The sequence below is a fragment of the Blennius ocellaris genome, assembly GCF_963422515.1.
Source record: "Blennius ocellaris genome assembly, chromosome: 11".
NCBI classification, from domain to species: domain Eukaryota; kingdom Metazoa; phylum Chordata; class Actinopteri; order Blenniiformes; family Blenniidae; genus Blennius; species Blennius ocellaris.
The window spans coordinates 12,380,628-12,401,583 of NC_137660.1; the positions used below are offsets into that span (position 1 = coordinate 12,380,628).

Here is a 20,956-nt window from a genome sequence, read left to right on the forward strand (position 1 = left end):
TGGTGACGCGCTGTTACATATTTTCCTTGTCATTTTTTTTTAATTGCAGGTGGTCCAGTTGATCAGCACAGAGATTTTACCCTTTGCTAATTTTATCCCCAAAGACTTTGTTGGCCAGATCATGGCAATGCTCAATAAAGGTTCAATTCACTCACAGTCGCCCTCGTTCACAGGTAACATTTGAAATGATTGGATTCCAGTGAGACTCAGTCTCCTCTCCCTTTCAGTTTCTTTATTCAGTGCATATCTGAAATCTGAATAGTGTTTTGTTTTGGGGGGGGGGGTCAACAGAAGCAGAGATCGACGTGCGGATGAGGGAAGAGTTTTCCAAGGTGTGTTTTGAAACCTTGCTGCAGTTTTCCTTCAGCAACAAAGTCTCGACCCCCCAGGAGGGCTACATCTCGCGCATGGCGCTCTCCGTGCTCCTCAAGCGGTCCCAGGATGTTCTCCGACGCTACGTCGACGACGAGAGACTAAGCGGTCGCTGCCCCCTGCCAAGGTACGGCTCCCGGATGTGCCGCTCCCCTTAAAAACACAAAATAAGATAGCCGATTACTGTTTCTTAGTGTTCGCCACACCAGTTCTTACTACCCGACTCGTCCAGTTTTACACACGTCGACCCGTCCTTGAATGTTTGAACAGGAAGTGCTGAAGCCATTAATGTCACAAGTTGATCTGATGAATACGCCAAAACGAATATCAGTTAAAGATTAACGGTTTTCTTAAATTATTGATACACTCACAGAAAATACATTATAATCTAAAATGTTTCGACTCTTGTGAAATTATAATTGTGGCCTCTGGTTATATAACAAATGAGAAACAATAGTCGATATGGAATTGATGTTTTAGATTCGGTGTTTGATTTTCATGACATTGAGGCAAAATTGTACAGAAGACGACTCGAAATCAATCGGCGAATAATGAAGGAAATTGATATGGAACTTCAATTGCTTGAAATTTTATTGTCTTCTAATGTGACATGATCCTGCATGATAAACATTATCCAGCTTTTTTTTTTTCTCTCCATTTTTTGTTTTTCTTTATCAAGCTTTGATCTATAACAGAGGAATTAAATAATAGTTGTTGACACTCTCACTTTCTTTCTCTGGTCTCATATATTTCTTTCCCTTTTTTATTTTCTTCTCCCTCTTCAGGCAACAAGTGACGGAGATTATCTTTGTCCTGAAAGCCATCAGCACGTTGATGGATTCACTTAAAAAGACGCAGCCAGAAAACGGTGAGCATCAAAACGCATCAATAATTGAGTGAATCTAACAAAGAGATATTATGGGTAATAAAAAAATAAAAATAAAAAAAGGTTCCAACGTATCTGTCATCTTTTAATTTGGGATAAATGTGTCAGTATACTTCTGGGATCATCTTTCTGATGAGTTTCATCTGGAATATGGGGACAACTGTTTACGTTTGCAGCAAGGTCAATTACAAGAACTGATGTGTTTTTGTAACTGCAAAAGATTGCAGTGAGTCATTGTGAAATTACATTTTTGAAGTGCCCTTCAACATGTTTGCATTCTATCGACCTTTATTCAGAGCAAAAACTCATTTTCATACGCCTGTGGGAATTTTATCTTGCAAATTATTTCTTTGATTGCCCTCTAACACAATTCATATTCTCCCCCCCTCCCCCCTCCTCCTCATTCTGATTTTGTTTGTCCTGCTGCCTGCAGTGGATGGCAACACGTGGGCTCAGGTGATCGCCCTGTACCCCACGCTGGTCGAGTGCATCACGTGCTCCTCGTCGGAGGTGAGCTCGGCCCTGAAGGAGGCCCTGGGGCCCTTTAAAGACTTTATGCAGCCCCCCATCTCCAAAGTCCAAAACGGAGAGTCCTGACCGGGATCGCTCTCCGCTCCTCGTTTTTATAATGAAGAAATCTCGAATGTGTCTTCTCCACCCCGAGCGCCTCACAAAGCGCACGGACACGAACTCCACACGAGCCCCGACCACGGTGACATGAAGCAGAGTGCAGAGAACTGAGGCCGCCTCGGACCGACGTCGACGACCCACCGAACCTTCATACACGTCATCGTTCGCTTCTCACCCGAGCCGATAGCACATTAAGCCCCTCCTCCATCCTCACACTGACTGACTACCGTGCCTGAGAACTACGGAAATTTAAAAGGAATTGCAGTGTTGCTTCCAGGTTTGGTCTGTTTCACTGGACTGAAGAGGCTGCGTTGTTTGTGGTTGATGATGTACTCGACAAGAGAGGAGGAAAAAAATAATAATAAAAAAAGAAGCGGAAAAAAATTACTGGGGCTTTATTGATCTTAAGAATGAACATTATTGACTTTTGCAACATTTTCAACAGTGAGGATTTTATGCAAGAAACAAATCTTACTGTAACATTCCATGTCATCTTTAGCCAGCCGTCGGAGAAGGGATGTACGTGTCTATAAAATAAATGGGACAATTCTACAATCAGCTCTGTGTGGCACGTGTGCTGCTTTCTTTATTGCGGGGATGTGAAGTGGCAAATTATGGCTGAGCACTTGTGCAACAAGGACATGTTGGATTTATAGACTAATTCCACAAAACGAGTCCTTACATTTTTTTTTTTAATTTAATTCCATAAATCCGCAGTATTTACATCAGAAATATGGTTCAAAATCCTTTCCTTTTAATAAGAAGCTTTGAACCAATATATTAATTTTGAGGGAATTGGATTGCGAGCCACTCAGAGTTGTGTCTGTGTGACCTAGTGACTCCTGAGTGTCCATCATTACAACACACTTCTATCCAGTCTGTGCCTGTCTGTACCTCATTGTGCTGGCTAACGCCCCACAGCCCCGCTGGCTTTCCTTAAGACTGGGAGTTGTTTTCTTTCTGACACTACATGAAACCCAGTGCATGTCGCAGGTCATTTTCCCTTTAATAAAAAATAATAAAAAAAAAAGCCAGTACAGCACAAGATGGTTATGTTGGACAGAATACCCACTCAAATCAAGTATGTTTTTGCTTTTTAAAGGCAAACTTAAACCTGAGGCTGCTGATTTCACTTCATAACTAAGTACTCCAGTCATTGTTTTAAATGCATTACTTTTTTCTTTTTTTTTTAATCTCTTAATAGTTGGTCGCTCCTTTAATAGACTGTCTACATATTCAGTAGTTGCAACGCTTCAAAATCTATGAGCCACACTTCATAAATGTGCCTGTAGGTGGCGACATTGAGATCTCTGCAGCGGCTCATGGTGGTGGCCTTAAAGGGCCCCCCCTTGTGAAAATATTCAGGTTTCCATTTGTGACAAAGAAGGCTAACCGTGTTAAATATTAAAAGCTCAATCATTTCAGTTGACTTTAACCTCACAAAAATCTAACTATAGCTGCAGTCAATGTTGTTCTCTGACACAATCTTTAGTGAATTTAAACTGGTTGTGGTTGGATTTTGTCATAGAAAATGTCATAATGGTTTCAATACTGCACAGTGAATCCCTGCTCGTAAAGCTTTCTCACTTTCAATGACACATAAGCGACCAGTGAAAGGAACTCGGTAAAAAGTAAATAAAGAGCGAAACTACAGTCAGTTTTGGGGGTGTTTTTTAAACTGTCCAACTGCATTGAAATTTTAAATAATGTAACATAAACAAAGTATTGATACTTTAGTATCAATCTGCACATCACTATCATTTACTCTTGTTTACAGATAAGAGTGCTTTAAAGATTGTAAGCGTCACAGTTTATAAATACTTCCCACCTGGTGAAGTGAAGTTCCTCAGCGATAACTAGCAGGTAGAATTAATGTCGCTGTTGAGGAAAGAGGCACAATCTGAGGTAGACTTCTGGTCTGTGAGGTCATTCATTTTTCATTTGCTTGTAATCTCAACTCTGCCCCCGCAGTTACCAGTGGTACTGCTCCTGCTCCACAAACTTCCAGTAGACTGGAACAAACGTGGAAGAAGTGAATGCAGAGGAGGCTTCTGGGATGTCCGTAACATCAAGCAAATAATAATCAGCCTTTAAGATGCCATATTATAGAGTTTTTCAACAATGTCACTTCAGTGCTCCAGGGCCAACAACACTGTTTTCAATGTGCATTGACCCAGACTGAACCTTGGTCCTGAATTTCAGCCAGTCTAAAAGTCCTTCTCGTGAGCTCTACTGAGAACAGGCTGTTTCTGTGTCTGTACCTTTAAATGCCCATGAGCTGTCTGTTTCCTGCTCACCTTTGCTAGGAGAAAAAAAAAGGCACCTGCAGGGCAGAGCTCATTTAACTGTGAGGGGGAGGTGTCAGAGAGTACCCACTGCCAGATAGAGGGGTTATTTCCCTGTATGAGGTCACGAAGGGAACATTTCTGATTTGCCTGAATAAGCACATATTCACGAAAAGATAAAATAATCAAGCAAAGTAGAAGACAGACGGGGCCTCATACACAGTTTATGGGGGACACATTGAAGTTAACATGGAACCTTTCAAAGTAAGATTGTAACTTTCATAATAGACATGTAAGTACACTCTCATGAGGGTCGAACTTTGCATTCGGTGAAAAAATGTGACGAAATCCTGCCGCTGAGTAATATTTTGAGCTCTGGTGGTCACGTCCCCACGATGTGGAGTCGTCAGAGGCAGAAAACAAAGCAAACGTGCAGCGCTGAGTGGGTCGGGACATGCTGGGAGGACCCCGGCCTCCTCTGAGGGGCAGCCGGAGGGCCGCGAGCCGCAGGGTTGGATTCTGCAGTGGGTCATATGAGGGAACAGTGGTTTGCACTGAGTGCAGGGAGGGAGGAGGAGGAGGAGGAGGAGGAGGAGGAGGAGGAGGAGGAGGAGGAGGAGGAGGAGGAAGGGGCAGCAGGTCTGCCTGGGCGGGGTTTCCCTCTTATTTCAGTCCTGCACAGAAGCGGAGCGGAGCGGGAGGAGGACGCACGGTTCTCGCGCCTCAGTAGGGACGTCCGCCGACGCACACGGCGCCGCGCATTTCTACCCTCTTTTCGCGGCCGATTTCTTCCCTCCCGGTTGCCCGTTCGGTCGTGACCGAGCACCGTGGCGTCGTTGGTGAGAGAAGCCAGCCACTGGCTGAGGTAGTAGTTTGTGCTGTTGGTCGGGTTGTGACTCTGCCCGCTATGGAGATGACTGCGCAAGCTACTGCCTTGCTAGTGCTGGCTCCTGCGCTCCGGCCGAGGAAGAGGAGGAGGAGGAGGAGGAGGGAGGAGGAGGAGGAGGAAGGAGGAGGAAGGAGGAAATAAAAGCCTTGCTGCCTGCTTCCAGCCCGGGTGTTCGGTTTTAACAGGTAATGCACGCAGCTCGCTCTGCAGCTCCATACACTTTACTGTGAGATCAGCCGAGGATCCATTGAGCATTGCTTTGTTGCATCCTGGGCTCAAACCCTTTGTGTGTGTGTGTGTTTTTTTTTTTTCTCTCGTGATGAAAGAAACACAAAGTCTATAGTTTCGGGAGTTACGTAAGATTTGTCAAATGTCCACCTATTGGCGTGTATTTTATTTGCAGCAGGATGGGTGACATGAGTTGCATGCATCAACTGTGAAGATGATGTAAGTTTTTTTGGTTTTTGGTTTTTTCTTTCAGAATGTGTTTGTGCAGGACTGTAAAACGTTGCAGGAAGTCGATGCTGTATGGATTTCGTCTAGTTTTCCAGCACCTCGGGCGGATTGTGCTGTGCAGAAAGCATGTAGGTCAATGGTGCTGTTGCTATGAGAAGAGGAGTGATGTGGCTCCTGCTGCCCACAGAGGTGTCCTACAATACATCTGCTCTCATGCACACAGACTCAGACTCTTCCCAGTGTCCTTTGTTAATAATGCTGCATACCATCAGACTCTGGCAGCACGTGTCCTCACCCCCCCCCCCCCCCCTTCCACCAGCCCTGCACCTGAACGCCTCTTCATGCTTGGTCATAAATCAATTCTCTCTGTGTCAGTTTCTGCCCCCCCCCCCCCCCCCCCCACCCCTCTAATAATCTGCTTATTATGCTAAATCAGGATGGTGCATCCCTCAGCCAGTGGCCACAAACAGTCACGCCACATGACCCGACCCCCCTGCGGGGGCGTCTGAGCGGAGATGTCCTCATGAGGTCTTGGGAGCAGGAGGAAGAGCCGATGTCGGTCATGCGTTGCAAGTTTAACCTTTGAAATCCTCCCCTTTGACTGCCCGGCAGCATCTGGCTGCTCTGTAGCACATTAGTATGGGCCGACAGGGGTCTCGTGATGAAGGGTGGGTGGGGGGGTTCCGAATGGGTAATGAGCTTTGATTGGCTGGCTGCGGGTCAGTGAGGCCAGTGCAGGGCCTGCAGTCTTGAGGCGAGACCCGCAAGCCCAAATGAGAGCAAGCCAATCACTCACTGACTGACGGCCTGACTGAGCACTAAATCCTCCTCTGACCTTCCAAGACGACTCCCATAAAATATTTATGCCTTCACACTTGATAGTGTGTTATGATGGAGTTATGTGCGTTCTGGGCCACAGTTCTGCCCACTAGCATCTGTGCTGATATTACACAATAAATCCTACTCCAGCTACTCATTGTGGAGACGCACGTAGGTTGCAGAGAGGGGGTGCATTTTCCTTGCAAAACAACTTGTAAATAAAGCACAGAGGATATTTTGGGCATTATTCAGCATGTAGAGTGGAGGTCTGCATTCCTGCAAGTGTCCAAGTCATAAAATAAAGAAATGGACATGATCCAGCCCCCCGGCGTCAAAACTAAACATCATTCATCATATCCTGAGCGTAAAGAGAGCCAGCCTATGGATCAGTGAGACACAGCCGACACTATGTCCTTCCCATCCATCTTGTGTCCAAGCGCTCATTTGAGCCGGGCTGCAGATAAATCATACCACAGGCAGCTGAAGCCCTGAAGCTGTAAATTGGAGCCTCTTGTTGAGAATGTGCCCTCTCAGATGGGTGTCACAGCTGCACCTTTGTCTCGACAGGACAGTCCCGGCTGCATGTGTGCGTCGAGTGCCTTCTCACATGCTGCGGAAAGGCTTTTCTCTTTTTTCGTGCGTCGTGGTGAATTGTAAGACCAGAAAACACGGCGGATTCTCACATTCTAGAGGCGGGAGCCACCAGATGTCTGGTGCCGTTCCTCCAGAAATGACTCCGTTTGTCATAAGTGTTAATCCGAACATCTTAAAAATAAAACAATCCACTTAGTATTGAAACTCATTTTGTCATTCACTCACAAAATTACCCATCAAATAATCGTCTGAAAATAAACTTCCAAGCTTTTTGATTCAATATGTAAACAGAACCTTGTATGTGTTGTTCTTGTAATGGCTATTTATTTGTATTTTGTTTTGCATTTATGAACAAAATGATTGTTAAAACCAGTAACAGCAACACTGTCGTGAAAAACATCTAAATAAAGAATGACCATATGAAAGAACATCTCCTGCTGTCCTCATTCGCTGCTATAATGATCTTTGGAGGCTGTGGCCCGAGATATCCCATGGTGCACTGCAGCGAGATAACGTGCACCATCTTTCCATTAGAGGAGACGTGCGTCTCGCTCCGAGCCCACTCGGCATCGCCTTCAGGTCTGTCCATGGGTGGGGTGGAGTGCTGCGACCTTGGAAAAAATAAGCCACCCACAGGAACGACTGTGTCATCATTGGCGTCATCCAATCTGGACCACACACACACACACACGTGTGGCGAGTAGGAGGGACGGCGTGCCAGATCGGTGCTGGCCTGGCGGGAGGAGGATGCATCGCTGGCCTGCGGGGACCAGATGGCCCTGCAGCTCCTGCAGAGGACCCAGGGGGGTGTGAGACTCCCACGACAGCACTTTACCTTCCTCTGAACGTGTGTGCAGACATTTATAAAAGTGTGAGGCTCAGGAGCTTTACAGGGACAACGCAAATACATCCAGGGATGGAGAGATCTAAACGCCCCTCTGGTCGACGTACACCCTTCGTGCAAAGATGAAGCACATCCATGTTAAAATCCAAGTGAAGCAGTGCTGCTAACTCTCATGTATAGAGAATAAAACACTAGTGACTAACTCAAAAACAGCTTGTAAGTGGAGCTCAGTAGGCTGATCATACCTCACACTCACATTGGGTGACAGCTCATATTTACAGTATAGCTTTTCTCTTCAACACATTTCCATTTACGCCATAAAAATGATTTCTCATAGTTTAAAACTACACATAAGTCATTTTTATCATGATTTTGTCCAACAAGAAATAAAGCATGACAGGAACACAACCGCGTACGTGTACGATTGAATACTTTTGTTGCCGGCAGCCTAAATTCCAAAGCAGAGACGAAAAGGAGGCGAGAGCCAATAACAAAACACAATATTAACAAGAGACGCCACAGGACCTTGTTAACCTTTCCAAAATGACGACTGAGTCCCCTGCACATATTGAATTGTGTCTTACAGCTGTGTCTGAATAATTTGGTCCTGGGTGCAAACTTTCTCACATATGCGTGGGTTGCGTGAAACCTAATCCACACCACATCCTCTGCAAAAAAAAAAAAAAAAAAAGAAAGTCAGTTATTATTAAAGCCTCTGTCTCTGGGCTGCACTGAATTGCCAAGAGAATTTGCAAAAGAGTTTCCAAAATAACTCGAAACATTCGCAGCGGTTTGCAATTTGATGGAATCAGTCGCGGGACCTTGGGAAAAAATAAAAAATGGAACTCTAATTTTGAACGTGAAAATTTGTCTCCTTAATATGGACTCATTCCTCTTTAACGCTACAGCCGTCAATTTACTTTCTGCAAATTATAAAGGTAAATGAGTCTCCAGTGTGTCATTCCGGTCACCATCAAGCAGCCTCTGCACTTCTTCTATATTCGTTACTCCAGTTTGCTCCATACAGGCACCATGCATGTCAGCTCCAGCCGTATTTCTGACACCATATTCGCCGGCAATGTGTCTGACGTTCTTGAAAACTTCGTTCGACGTAGACAAAGCACAAATTCAGTGTCGTTCCAAGTGAAAATTGGGCCTTATTTTGTGTATTTTCACACAATTCTGTGTCCCCTTGTGAATTGAAATCTGTTTTATGGGGGAAACATTTACCTGCAAATCCCCCCAAATATGAGGAACATTTGTAATCAGGCAATAATAGTAAAATGCAGATTTAAGTGTTGGGACATAAGAGGCAATGATGTGAAGTTACTTTAAATCTCCTGCTCACTCTTGAAATCCCCTTTTTATTTTATTTTTTTGAGTGTCCTGTTGAGTGACGGAGGCTGTATTCTCTGATTTGATTTACACCTTTAGTCTCTCAAGTGTTTCAGGGATTTTGTATCGCATCACTTCAGTGGGATCATTTTATACAAGCGGCAGACTTATTCATCAATGGAAGACACTGAAGTGAAAACCAGTTAAAAAGAACACACCACAGGGTTATTTTTTCCCCCCCTGGAGAACTTTTCCCAGATTTATGAGGATTATGTGTTTATGCCCATGTGTTTCTGGTGTCAAATCACACCCCTCGTAGCAGCAGCTTCTATCATTGTATATCAGGCTACTTGGTGAACTCATACTATTCATCCATTTTTTTCGCTCCGGGTTGACTCGGGTCGTCAGAGCCAAGAGTTTCAAAGCAGCAGTTTAACTAAGTGATGGCAGATCAGCTTTTTAGTTTCAAAACAACTGTATCCATAAAAGTTTGAAGAGGATATAAAGCTCATATGAGCAGACCAACTAAAAAATGTACGTTCCTTGTGAGCCTGTTTATTCACACAGGAGTTTTTTTTTTTTTTTTTTTATTAAGGCCCAATCAGTATCTCAAAGTCCCAACCTGAGTAACAGGATCTGGGATACTAGATGGAAAAGTCCCATTTTCCATTTTACAGCGCTCACCTGACAATAACAAATAAGCAACATGGCCGCCTCTAAGAGTGTTTCTATTTCCAGCTCTTGGAGTCCAGAAAAAAAAAAGATTAAACTCATCACCAGTTCAAATCTCAAATAAAATTTTAACAAGAAAAAGAACAAATCATCACCAGTTACACCAAAAGGCAGGTGAAATGATACTCAGGAAGTTTATTTCCATACTACATGTTTGCACAACTGCTGTGCAGCATTGCTTGGTTTTTTTTTTCCTGTTACCATCCATCCATTTAACCGTTGCTGTTAAGCTTTAATATCATGAAATCGGTTTTACTGGTGACCAGAGGGAGTGCCATAATATATACTTGTGAGTATGGGGGGGGGGGGGGGGGGGGTGTCAGATGAAAATATCTTATTTGTGTGCAGGAGTGAGTACGATTCTTCACTTCCCCCAAAACCGCTGCCATGCTGAATGACGACGGGCCTCTATTTTAGAAGTTCTCGGAAACGTCCTGAATGTCGCAGTGGGAAGTTCCCAGTTTCACTGCTTGGGAACTTCCAAGTTACTCCAAGTCACAGTTGGCCACAATTAAATAAAGACAATGACATTTTGTTTGTTTGTTTGTTTGTATAGACTTTTTCATGATCATTTCTGTATATTTATTTTTTAACGGAACATTTTGTTTTGTGGAACCAAATGACAAATTCCTTCATCATCAGCATTCCCTTGTTTTACACAGTGGTAGCTCATTTATCAAAACAGTGGAGCAGATGTACAATATTGAGCAAAAAAAAAATAAAGAAGGTACTAACAAAGTCAGAAACTGTAATTTTTTTTTAATAGGGCAAAAAAGTTCAAAAAACAAGTTTTTACAACATTGCTAGGGTTCTAAAACAGTACAAATTACAGGATTTGGGTTGAGTAAGATGTACATCGCTTACAGTAAAAGAATGGAGGGAACGGAAAATGATATTTACATATTTTACAATAAATTAAGTTACTCTGTACCATGTTTCACTGGATCCAGTCGTTTGTGCAGCAATTATTCTAAATACAAAGTATTGCTGGATAAGTACAGTTATTTAACATGGAAAAAAAAAAAGAAGCTACTGAATGAGATAGCACATAAGGTTAGTGTTGTCTACCAAACTTTTCGTGATGATGAGTCTATGTCAAGCAATTCACATTGTTAGAGGCACCTGTATTCATTGTCTTAATATCTAAGAAAAGGTTTGAAGATTTTATAGAAAAGTCAGACGGTGTGACTTAATAATGGCACAGGTAGCAGGTGATGACACACCTGATGTAGCATGCAAACGGCTAATCAAGGAAGTCATTGACAGCATATCATTAAAAGAATAGAAGGGAGACGGTAATGAGACTGATGAGGAAAACGTGCAACACAAAGACGTCTTTGTTCTTAGTTTCCATATCTGGTTTAATGCCGAAGCTGGGCGGAAAGAGTGGTGCGATCAGGCACTGCGAGGGCTTCAGCTGACCCCAATCCTGAAACTTAATCTTCCTGTTTGTGTGTTTCTTCATGGATATATGCTTCATGTCTGAGAACTAAACGTTACAGGGCCGCTATAGTGGCGAGATGACTCGTGTGTGTGTGTGTGTGTTGAACGTTTTGCGTGTGTGCACGCGTTTCAATATTTGCGCGCGTAATGATATTTCTGTGTCTGTGATGCCTTTTTAGTGCATAAACAAATCTGTATATAATTTCTATGAAATCAGAAACATCCAAATTTGTGTCTAATCAGATTTGTGCATGAATAATATAATGCTCTCAAATAGACTTGCAGGCTCACTCTTGTAAGGATTCGTGTTCTTTTTGTTGGTCTGCCCTGTATCTCCTCCACTGTACATCCTTCATAACACTTATGCAGCACTGTAGTTGTGCTCACTGGTTTGAAACGGAGCAGTACAGGACCTGGGCAGGATCTGGCTCTACAAACGTTAAGCTGCGAGTCCAGATTGTGGACAGACAAGCACTAATCCAGATAAACACACACACAAAAAGCTTTGAGATGTACAAATAACTCTGTCTATGCGGTAATCTTAAGTATGCATTAATAAATTCCATTACAGACACATAAAATGTCATTACTCAAACACAAGTTGAAACCGGCCACACAGAGTTGTGTCGCTGCTATATTCGCCCCACGGTAGATAGATTGAAAGCCGACATGCAACAGGGGAGGTGCGATCGGTAGTTACAGGACATCGGGTTTTTAGGTTCTCTCCGACTCTACAGATGTTCAGTCAAAATCCCAAATTAAATGTCTTGCTTCTGAGAGTATTTACATTTCTTTGAATGTATAAATATTGTGCATTAGCGATTAGCAGGAATCCTGAGATTCACATCACTGAATCAACCGCAAGCGTTCAAACTCTCAACCTTTGCTCCACAGCAAAGTTCACGATGGTTTCCTGAATACTTTGGGGGAGAGAAACATCAGTAGTTTGGCTCTCTTCATTATCCAGTTTCTTTAAAAAAAAAAAAAAAAAAGAGAGAGAGAAAATAGAGATTGCCCTGATTGATGATGAACAGGAAAACCTGGACAGAAATTCCATCTCTGACCAGAAACATCTTGGATCCCTCAGGAAAGGAGGAAATCCACACTAAAGCACTTTTTTTTTTTTTTTTTTTAAGAGAAAGAGAACACAAGGGATGAGGGAAGCTGCAGGGGTGAAGTCGAGGTGTTGAAGTGGGGTTATGTTTCTGTGGCGGTCACAGTTTCGTAGCCTGGCTAGTTCTGCTTGTTGCCATAAACCAGGGGAATGATGAAAACAGAGATGTCGTCTCCAGACCCTAATCTGTCGTTGGGAATCCTCCAGCCTCGGTCTTTCAGCACGCCTCGTGCTCTCATTATCAGGTCTTGAGCTGCCATTGTGTACCTGATGTAAAAACAGAGACAAGCAGTTAACGCGCGCCGACTTCACAAACGCTCAGATCAGACAATGAACACACATTTGATCGAGAACATCTGTTCGTAGCTGCAAAAATATGACATCCCTGTACTTTTGGAGTTCAAAGAAAAAGTGTCAGTGCGGCACAACGATGGTTTTAGAAGCCAGCTTTTTGTTGACATCAGAGAAATTACTGATCTAAATGTTTGGAAATTTGCATGAGTACAATGAAAGAATTAGGAATCGTCCCCCTCCAAACCAGACGGGGGTGAGAGTGAGTTCAGGCCCGGCTGACTGCAGCGGTGCGTGACGTGAAGCGGCGGACGTGCCTGTGCTGGTCGTCGGGGTCGCAGTTTGTCAGGAAACAAGTGACCGCTTCGGCGACTTCCTGATTGGACAGAACGTCCCACAGGCCGTCGGTTCCCAGCACCAGGACGTCATCGGCTCCGTGCTGGCACTGGGCCAACGGGTAAACTTTGACCTGCAGAAGAAGAGGTACAATACTTTCAATGATAAAGTCAGGTTTGGCTTACTTTGGCTGAGAAACCGGAAAATTCTCGGGCCACTTTGGTATTTTACTCATGGGGTCAAAAGACGGAGAAACAGAAACTGTAGCCCTGTTTTATAAAAAAATAAAAAAAACAGTCCGTCAGTTCCTGAATAAAGTCTGTGTGCGTTTCTACATTCACACTGTTCATACGGCAACGAGAGTGGATTCATGGACAAATGATGGGGGAATTCATCTCAATTTTCTCGAATATTGAAGCGTCATTGTGTGTTAATTAATGGTAACAAAATAAAGCTGGGACTAAAGGACATTTTTTATTCTTAATCAGTTTTAATGTGTCTTTTATTTCTTTGCAAAGCACTGTGAATTGCCTCATGTCTGAATGGTGCTACTGTATATAAATACATTTGCCGTGCCTTTCCGAGTGTTTAAAATTTTTATATTTTCTTAAATATCTGTGTACAGCTCTTGATATAAAGTCAGGGGGATCCCCAAGGCCGTTTGCATTCATTTGCTGGAATTGGTGGATGGCAACAACATTTTACGGCTGTACATCTGATAGTAAGACATTTCAAAGCGAAGGACGAGCCAATGTTCTTATCAAGACATATGGTGTGGTTTTTAGTAAACACTATTTCATCTGCTGATTATTCTTTCGTTTGAAATTCTCCTTGGTGAAATGTTGGCATTCGGGAGCACCGTAGATTCACAGTGACAACGCCAAGTTTAACCTGAGAGGTCAGACATCACAGGGTCTAAGTTAGATAAACAGAGATGTGAATCTTTATTCAGGTGAACTGACCATTAAACCCTCATTTTCTCTTCACGCCTTCCTGTATGCACTCCACTGAAAGCTGCTGATTGCCTCCATCCTCCAAAGATATTCTTGAGCAAAGACATTTTCATGTTACTGTGGCAACTCTTGTGAGGCAGCCTTTTAAAATTACTGTGGTTGAACAAAAGCATCCTCTGGAATAGCAAGCAAAAAGAATACCCAGTGGCCTTGGGCTGCCTTTGTTTGGTTGCTTCATGTAATTCCTTTGCTGCTGTGGGGGAGTTTTCCTATTCACGGCAGACGCGCCGACTCACTGCAGAGGTTACTGTGTGAACGGCGCGGTGCGCAGCGGCGGCGGAGTCGCAAAAGAATCGGAATGACCTCAGCGTGGATCAGGAGCCTCCATGTTGTGGTAAACTTCGAGAAAAAGAGCGAACCTATCAATCCATGAAAGAGATGGCCGCTCCTTTGGCAGAGGAATAGCGATTTCAACAGCAACAAATTGGCTCTCTGGATGAGGGACAACCTGAAGTTTTCCAGCTTTTGACTCTGCAGCCACACCTGTATGAGCCAAGGTCAGCTGTTTTCTGGAGGTTTTTCCTTATACAACCTGAGAAAAGTCAGAACTAACCTACCGCTTCCACTCTATATTCCTCCTGAACATTCAACATGTGCAGGTACAACAGATATGAAACAATAGTGACGACAGGCTTCTCATCAAAACACAGACTGAACTGGGACTGAACGTCGAGGGCAATGAATTAAAGATCAAACGGATTCATGGGGATTCATGACGACTGTGGCTTCGTGCGAAAAGAAGGAGACATTTGAGAGCCAAGCCCCGTATGGAATGTTAATGTGCAGGTCGACCACACAGTTCATAGACTCGACTGTTAATGGCCAAAGGCATTTTACACCGTCACCCGTCATGCTCTCGTTTTAACGGGAGGTCGGCATCATGAGGTACAATCAAAAGAAACATGTGCTGTAATATACTGCAGCTTTGGTGACGTACTGTTGTGCGGCGATCAACCTTTACGCTTTATTTATCCGTGTGAGTTTGTAAGAGCGGCTGATGTTGACGTATCTTTTGGGAGCATCAACTCTGAAATGCAAATAAGAGTGTTTCTCGGGCAGCTGGTGGCTTGGAGGTTAGAGAAGCAGATTCAGGTTCTCAAGTTCAAATCCCACAGCTGGCAGGTTCACACTGTAGTTTCATGAGAAATTCCCCAATCAATAACGCACAAAAGAAAACTGAATGAGCTGCCCCGCTCGGATGCAAAAACCACTTCTTCTATTACCCGAGTCACAGCCGTACCAAAGTGAAGGAAAACATTTAGAACAGAGAGCTTACCTCTGGACAGCAGGACAGGAAAGGTTTGATGTAGATGTTGGAGTCGTGCACTTTGAGATTGTGGTCCCCAAGGCCTCTTGTGACCCCGATGGTGGCCAAAACACGAGCCTGCAAGGGATCACAGGGTTTAAAGTGGGCCGCCTGTTGACTTTCACAAAGCTGCAACAAATTGGCTTTAACATTTTGAATGTGTTCTACTTCTGAGTAATGGATGTAACATATGACATGGATCCATACTACATTCTTCGCATTCAAAAACATGTCAAGCACTTGTGTTGATCTTGATTTAGCTCTGGAGCAAAGAAGTTGGCCTGTTTCAAAGCGTTTCATTTAAGAAATTTCCCTGAAAGTCAACTTTTTTTTTAACCTGCAGCACTTACGGCAAGAAGTAATATCTCAGCCAGAAAGAAAGCCTGTAAACTGTGACCGTTGTTTACAGCATTCGCTTTCATAAATCATTCTACCATTTGTCTTGATTTTCCAGATATCTGAAGCATCTGGTTAACCTGAAGGTTTCATAACAGATTCACAATCACCTGAGGATTTGCATTTCATGCGCTGTCAAAGATCCGGCCGTCATTTTACAATGTTCCCACAGTAACTTGCTAATTGAGCTCAATAAAATCTCCTGTTAAACTAAAGACGATGACAACGAAAGTTGTACTAAGAAGAATTGATCATCTCTGTCGGTAGCAGAGGAGTCGGGAAAGGTTTTCAGCTCTGCCAAAATGAAAGAAGGCCGATTGCAACAGCTCTAATAAAGTTCTTTTTCCACTGAAATACTCATTATGTTTGAAAATGAGGTGATGACTTTAGTGAAAGTTAAGCGTCTCCACCGTGTTCACAAGTCTTTACGAGTACGTCTCAAAATAATTAGGCTACAATCAAAAAGATCTTTTTTTTTTCTTCCAGTGATTAAGGTCTTCAAACACTGAAACTTCCAGTTATTTCTCATATTTCAAGCTTTCTTGCTTTCTTCTGAATAACTTTAGTTTGGAAAGCAGGAGCAATGGAAAATATTAGAATGTATTCCCCCCCCCAAATTTTAAGTTTTTCAATGTTTTTAAACCATAATTATTGCAATAAAAAATGCTATGGGTGTACAATTCACTGACAGAATCAATTAACAATTCAGTGATGTTCTAATTTTTGGACATTTGTCTGTATACAGTACTTCCCTGAAACCGTAAAGAATAATCTGCATGACAAATCCCTGTTGACATTTGGCTGACAGATACAGGGCGCGCCCAGTGGGGATCTCACTCTTTGAATGGATGTACAGTGTAGGAAACTGCAAAAAAAAAAAAAAAACTAAACAAGCTCATCCTCTGCACCTCCCAGGTTTGTGATAATTTCCCAAGCCTCAAATTCCATCATTGTTAAGCTGGATTCATCATGTTTGGGAAATTCTCCATTTTTAATCTTACAAATTAATGCTGGTACAGGACAGGGGAACTGGGTTAACTGAATTTACTGTCCAGAAAAATTGGGTGCGAGTACGAGGGCACTTCGAGGCCCGGCCGAAACGAGTCGGGATCAGTAGAAAAAGGGAGCGAGAGAGGGAGAGTGGTGGAGAGAAAGAAGAGCATTTCAAAGTGGCAGCGCAGCTCCTCCAGCAGAGAAAGGGGGAAACATCCTGGGATTAATTGTTGAGCGTTGGGGCCCAGCAGGCTGTGCGTCGGGCTTTGAAGTGCGCTGGCGTTCCTCTCGCTCACACAAAGCTCCCCACGCTCTATCTCGCCATCCATCTTCTCGCCTCACTTCAAAGGGAGAGGACACGATGTGGGCACGAGCGACGGAGCCTCGGTGAGCCCAATCATGGTGGCGGGCGAAGAGGCGGAGAGCGTCGCGGGCGACGTCAGTCGGCCACAAAACTGCCGTCTCTCTGCTGGAGGAATCCACAACGAGGACATGTTCTGGGCTATCATGTTTCGTCTCCGACATTTTCCTTTCCGGCCTGCATGCGACCTGATGTACAGCATCACCGAGTGGAAGGGAAATGTCATGAACAGCACGCCGACCTCACAACCTTTACTTTTGTGTCACAACACTGCCAGGATTGTCCTACAAGTCAGTGTTTTACCGACACTATACTCCAATTAGGAGGCTTCACTGTCAGGGCGTCTAATGGACGACGCTAATGGGGGTTCCCACCTCTGACCTCTCCCTGCATTAGTGCTGCATTTTACCTGCTGAGGCACATAAAAGCTCAAAGTCCATCAGAGCAGACATATTGGTATGTGCTATAGGTTGGTACTGGATTTTTGTCAGGAAAAAAAAAAAAAAAGAGAGAGAAGAGAGAGGCCAGGAATGCCTTGCCCTGACGGACTCCAGCCCACAGCGGCGGCAGGAGGGGGGCTGACTAATGGTGCTCCGGTGCACCCGGTGCACTTTGATTACAGGCGAGGCAGAGCAGGCCGTGGGAGTTACTCTGTCAGCAAGCCGCTCCCAAGCATTTCTTACCTTCTTTCCTTCGCCGTAGATCAGGGGAAACTTCAGGTCATCGTCCTCGATGGTTTTATACGCCCTGCGCCAAGGAGAGGGAGACACTTTAATGCTTTGTTTCTTTTTTGGTTTATGGCAGGCAGCGAGCATGTGCCCTCAAGATGCATCTCTCCTGAGCTCCCCACAGGCCCTGCGTGCCGGGGCAACATCCGCAGACAGAATGGCAGAAAAAAAATAGAGACTGTGGAGCAAAAGAAATTCACCCAGACATCATAAAGAACAAGACAGAAATGCAGCATACTTTCTAACTGATCCTATAAAAGTCTCTCTCTAGCGACAAAGTTGACGCTTTAGATGAGACTCTCTTGGTTTGCTGTTGGTTTTTCTGTCTGCAGGAACTGTGTGTGAGTGTGTGTGTGTGTGTCTCTGAAGGACTGAATGTAAAACGTCTGAATGATGCAAGAGTATCCACGTTGACATTCTGCTGTTTTCAGAGCAATGTTTAAACTTCCCCGACTAATGAATAATTGACGGCGCGCACGCAGTGGGACCAGACAAAGCTGCAGCACGAGGAAGGAGACTTAAAAAAAACCCGATTGCATTCAAACGTAGGTGAGGGGGATACACTTCATACCTTTACAACTGTGAAAAACGGCGGTCATACGAAGAGTGAGTACGCAGCTCTTCCTCGGTGAACTGCTGCATTTCAGAGGAACAGCTGTGCAACTTTACTGTACGAGAAACGCCACAAATCTGAGCCAATTTCCAGAGAAGCTGCCAGAACAAAAATTTCCATTCACGACTCGCACCAGGTGCATCGAATAAAAATCTGGCTCAAGACTGAGTGTTGACCTGGGTCAAATAACATTTAGAAAAGCAAATTATTCTTCATGTTAGCCTTTTGGACTGGAGGAAATGAGAGAAAATCATGTTCGCGGATATCGTAAAATTTGTTTGAATTGAATTTAGGAGGAATTTGTTGGAAGATTTAAAAAAAAAAAAAAACAGACATCAAGCTTGAAAAGCTGCTTAATACAAATCTGGTATTTGCAAAAATCATGTGACCCAGCCCTGCCACACACACACACACACACACACACACACACACACACCCTACCCAATGTATTTCAGCTGCTGTGTGGTGGATTAGCAGGGACTGGGACTGTTTTTACATTACTGCTGGTTCTACTCAGAGAGACCATATGTTTCCACCTTAGGCGAGCGCAACACTGCTGCACTCAGCACTTTTTTTTTTAAACTGTGTACAGCAAAGTCTATTGCAGCAAACAGATCACGAACAGATTTACAGACTCCTCTAAGCAGAGACAAAATAGTACCAGTCATACACACACACACAAACATATATATATATATATATATATATATATATATACATACACACACTCTAAGATTTGCAATGTTTTTCATGTTGGAAAAAAAGAATAAAACAGCAATTTGATGATGTGACAAAGTAAACTGACCAGTGACAAAGCCTTCACCCTCCCTATTTGAAAGAGACATTACTTCTTTTGCCATACTCCTTTGAACTTCTTTCATTTCACCTTCAAGAAGTGTCTCTTGGAAAAAAAAAGAAGAAGAAGAAAAAAGACACGACATAAAGACACAAACGTTCTGTCATTATTTCAAAGATGTCTTGGATGAAGTCCCCAGGGCACGCTGTCGGGGACAGTCTCCCTCTTGGGACGTGTGTTTACTGCAAATCCAGCCTGTCAGACTTGAGATAACGAGTGTGTGACAGAATGAGAAAGATACACATTAATCCTGTTATGATACCTGCTTCCTGCTCTGGGACACACAGTTCAAAAACAACAAGGAGTCTCGCTCAGGGGTGGGGGCTGTTCTGTCTGACCGAACGCAGAGCACCCTCACGGTGAAGAGCTGTTCTAATTGGGAGGCAGTCGGTGTGGAAGGAGGGGAGGAGGGGAGGGTGAGAGGAAAACTCCCTGCAGGTGACTGTAAGGAAGGGCAGGAGGGAGGCAGAATGATGTCATCTCCGCTCGGTGCAAAGGGGGTGACAGGATAATATTTGCAGTACGTGCACTGCATCATCGGCTGCACGCGCCATTGTATGCATTTGTGTGTGTGTGTGTGTGTGTGTGTGTCACAACTGCACACCTGTCGACAATCTTGTAGGTGACCTTGTAGCAAGGTCTCTGTCAGCACCGGATGACTTAGACAAACTGGTGCAATAGACGGTTAAAAAACAAACAAACAACACAACTTTTTGTCCCACCTTGCACAAGTAAACCGCAGTGACCCAGTAACTCCCCACATGCTGGCTGTAGGCATCGGTCATGCCAATACAAAGACATAATGGAAAAGGAAGGAAGAGAGCGAGAGCCAGAGAGAGAGAGAGAGCGAGAGAGAGAAATTATACACTATTGCAACACTTCAGACGTTAAGATCCAGGGTACGATGGCATAAGGGAGCCATTTAATCAGTCCAGCGAGATAAATTAAGTCCACACATGAGTAAAACTCGTCTCAAAGAGCAGAAAGCTTTCCAGGCACCGCTTTAGGTACCCTTATACGATGTAATGTGATCCAGTAGGACTGAACTGGCATCACTTTCCCCTCTATAGACGAAATAAAGTCATATTTCACTTGATATCATCACACACGTTTTAACGTGACTATCCGACTCATCAGTCAGCGGAGGAACCATCATGAAGAGTGAAAATATGAATCGTCATCAGTTAAAATCTTCCAAAGTTTATCTATTGTTTGATTCATGTAATCTAATATTAGGAGTAAACAGACCTTGGGGACCACAGGATGACAAAAGAAAATACGGATTGAGAATGTTGTTGCTGCTGCTGCTGCTATTTTAAGCGCTGAGGTTTCTGGTGGTTTAGCAGTAGAGGTCAGTGATGCAGCAGTGAAAGTCAGCCATATTAATGCTTGTGAAGTATCAGCATCAATGTCAAACTTTGAGGGTGAATATACAAAAACATGTATGAAGCACATTGCAAATGCAGGAATTGCTTTTGTGATATTTCACTGTTTTGCAACTGGCTACATTGTCAAAAAATGCCATGATATATTAATATAAAAGTCATACTTCTTCACAATAAAACATAGGAAAACATTGCCGATTGACTGCTGTTATTTTACTGAACTGGCATCCTTGAGATTAAATTTGCTGTGTATGTGGCACCTGGACTAAAATGAGTGTG

The 20,956-nt window shown here is 43.7% G+C and overlaps 2 protein-coding genes across 3 annotated transcripts in view; one reads left to right on the plus strand and one right to left on the minus strand.

The window, feature by feature from the left end:
* mon2 (MON2 homolog, regulator of endosome-to-Golgi trafficking) overlaps positions 1-2,427 on the plus strand; it is a 38,194-nt gene extending 35,767 nt beyond the window's left edge. For both annotated transcript variants that reach the window (XM_080504315.1, XM_080504316.1), the window contains 4 exons: positions 50-173; positions 292-499; positions 1,158-1,240; positions 1,692-2,427. In XM_080504315.1, the coding sequence (XP_080360441.1) occupies positions 50-173; positions 292-499; positions 1,158-1,240; positions 1,692-1,855 (579 nt within the window). In that variant the 3' untranslated portion in view covers positions 1,856-2,427. The remainder of the gene's footprint in view (positions 1-49; positions 174-291; positions 500-1,157; positions 1,241-1,691) is intronic.
* An 8,224-nt stretch (positions 2,428-10,651) lies between these two features.
* The window catches only part of ppm1h (protein phosphatase, Mg2+/Mn2+ dependent, 1H), a gene marked incomplete at its 5' end in the record, with an annotated part of 40,004 nt that continues 29,699 nt past the window's right edge, over positions 10,652-20,956 (minus strand). Inside the window, 4 exons of the mRNA XM_080504405.1 lie at positions 10,652-12,666; positions 13,008-13,159; positions 15,316-15,423; positions 17,779-17,842. Of these exons, the coding sequence (XP_080360531.1) occupies positions 12,519-12,666; positions 13,008-13,159; positions 15,316-15,423; positions 17,779-17,842 (472 nt within the window). The 3' untranslated portion in view covers positions 10,652-12,518. The remainder of the gene's footprint in view (positions 12,667-13,007; positions 13,160-15,315; positions 15,424-17,778; positions 17,843-20,956) is intronic.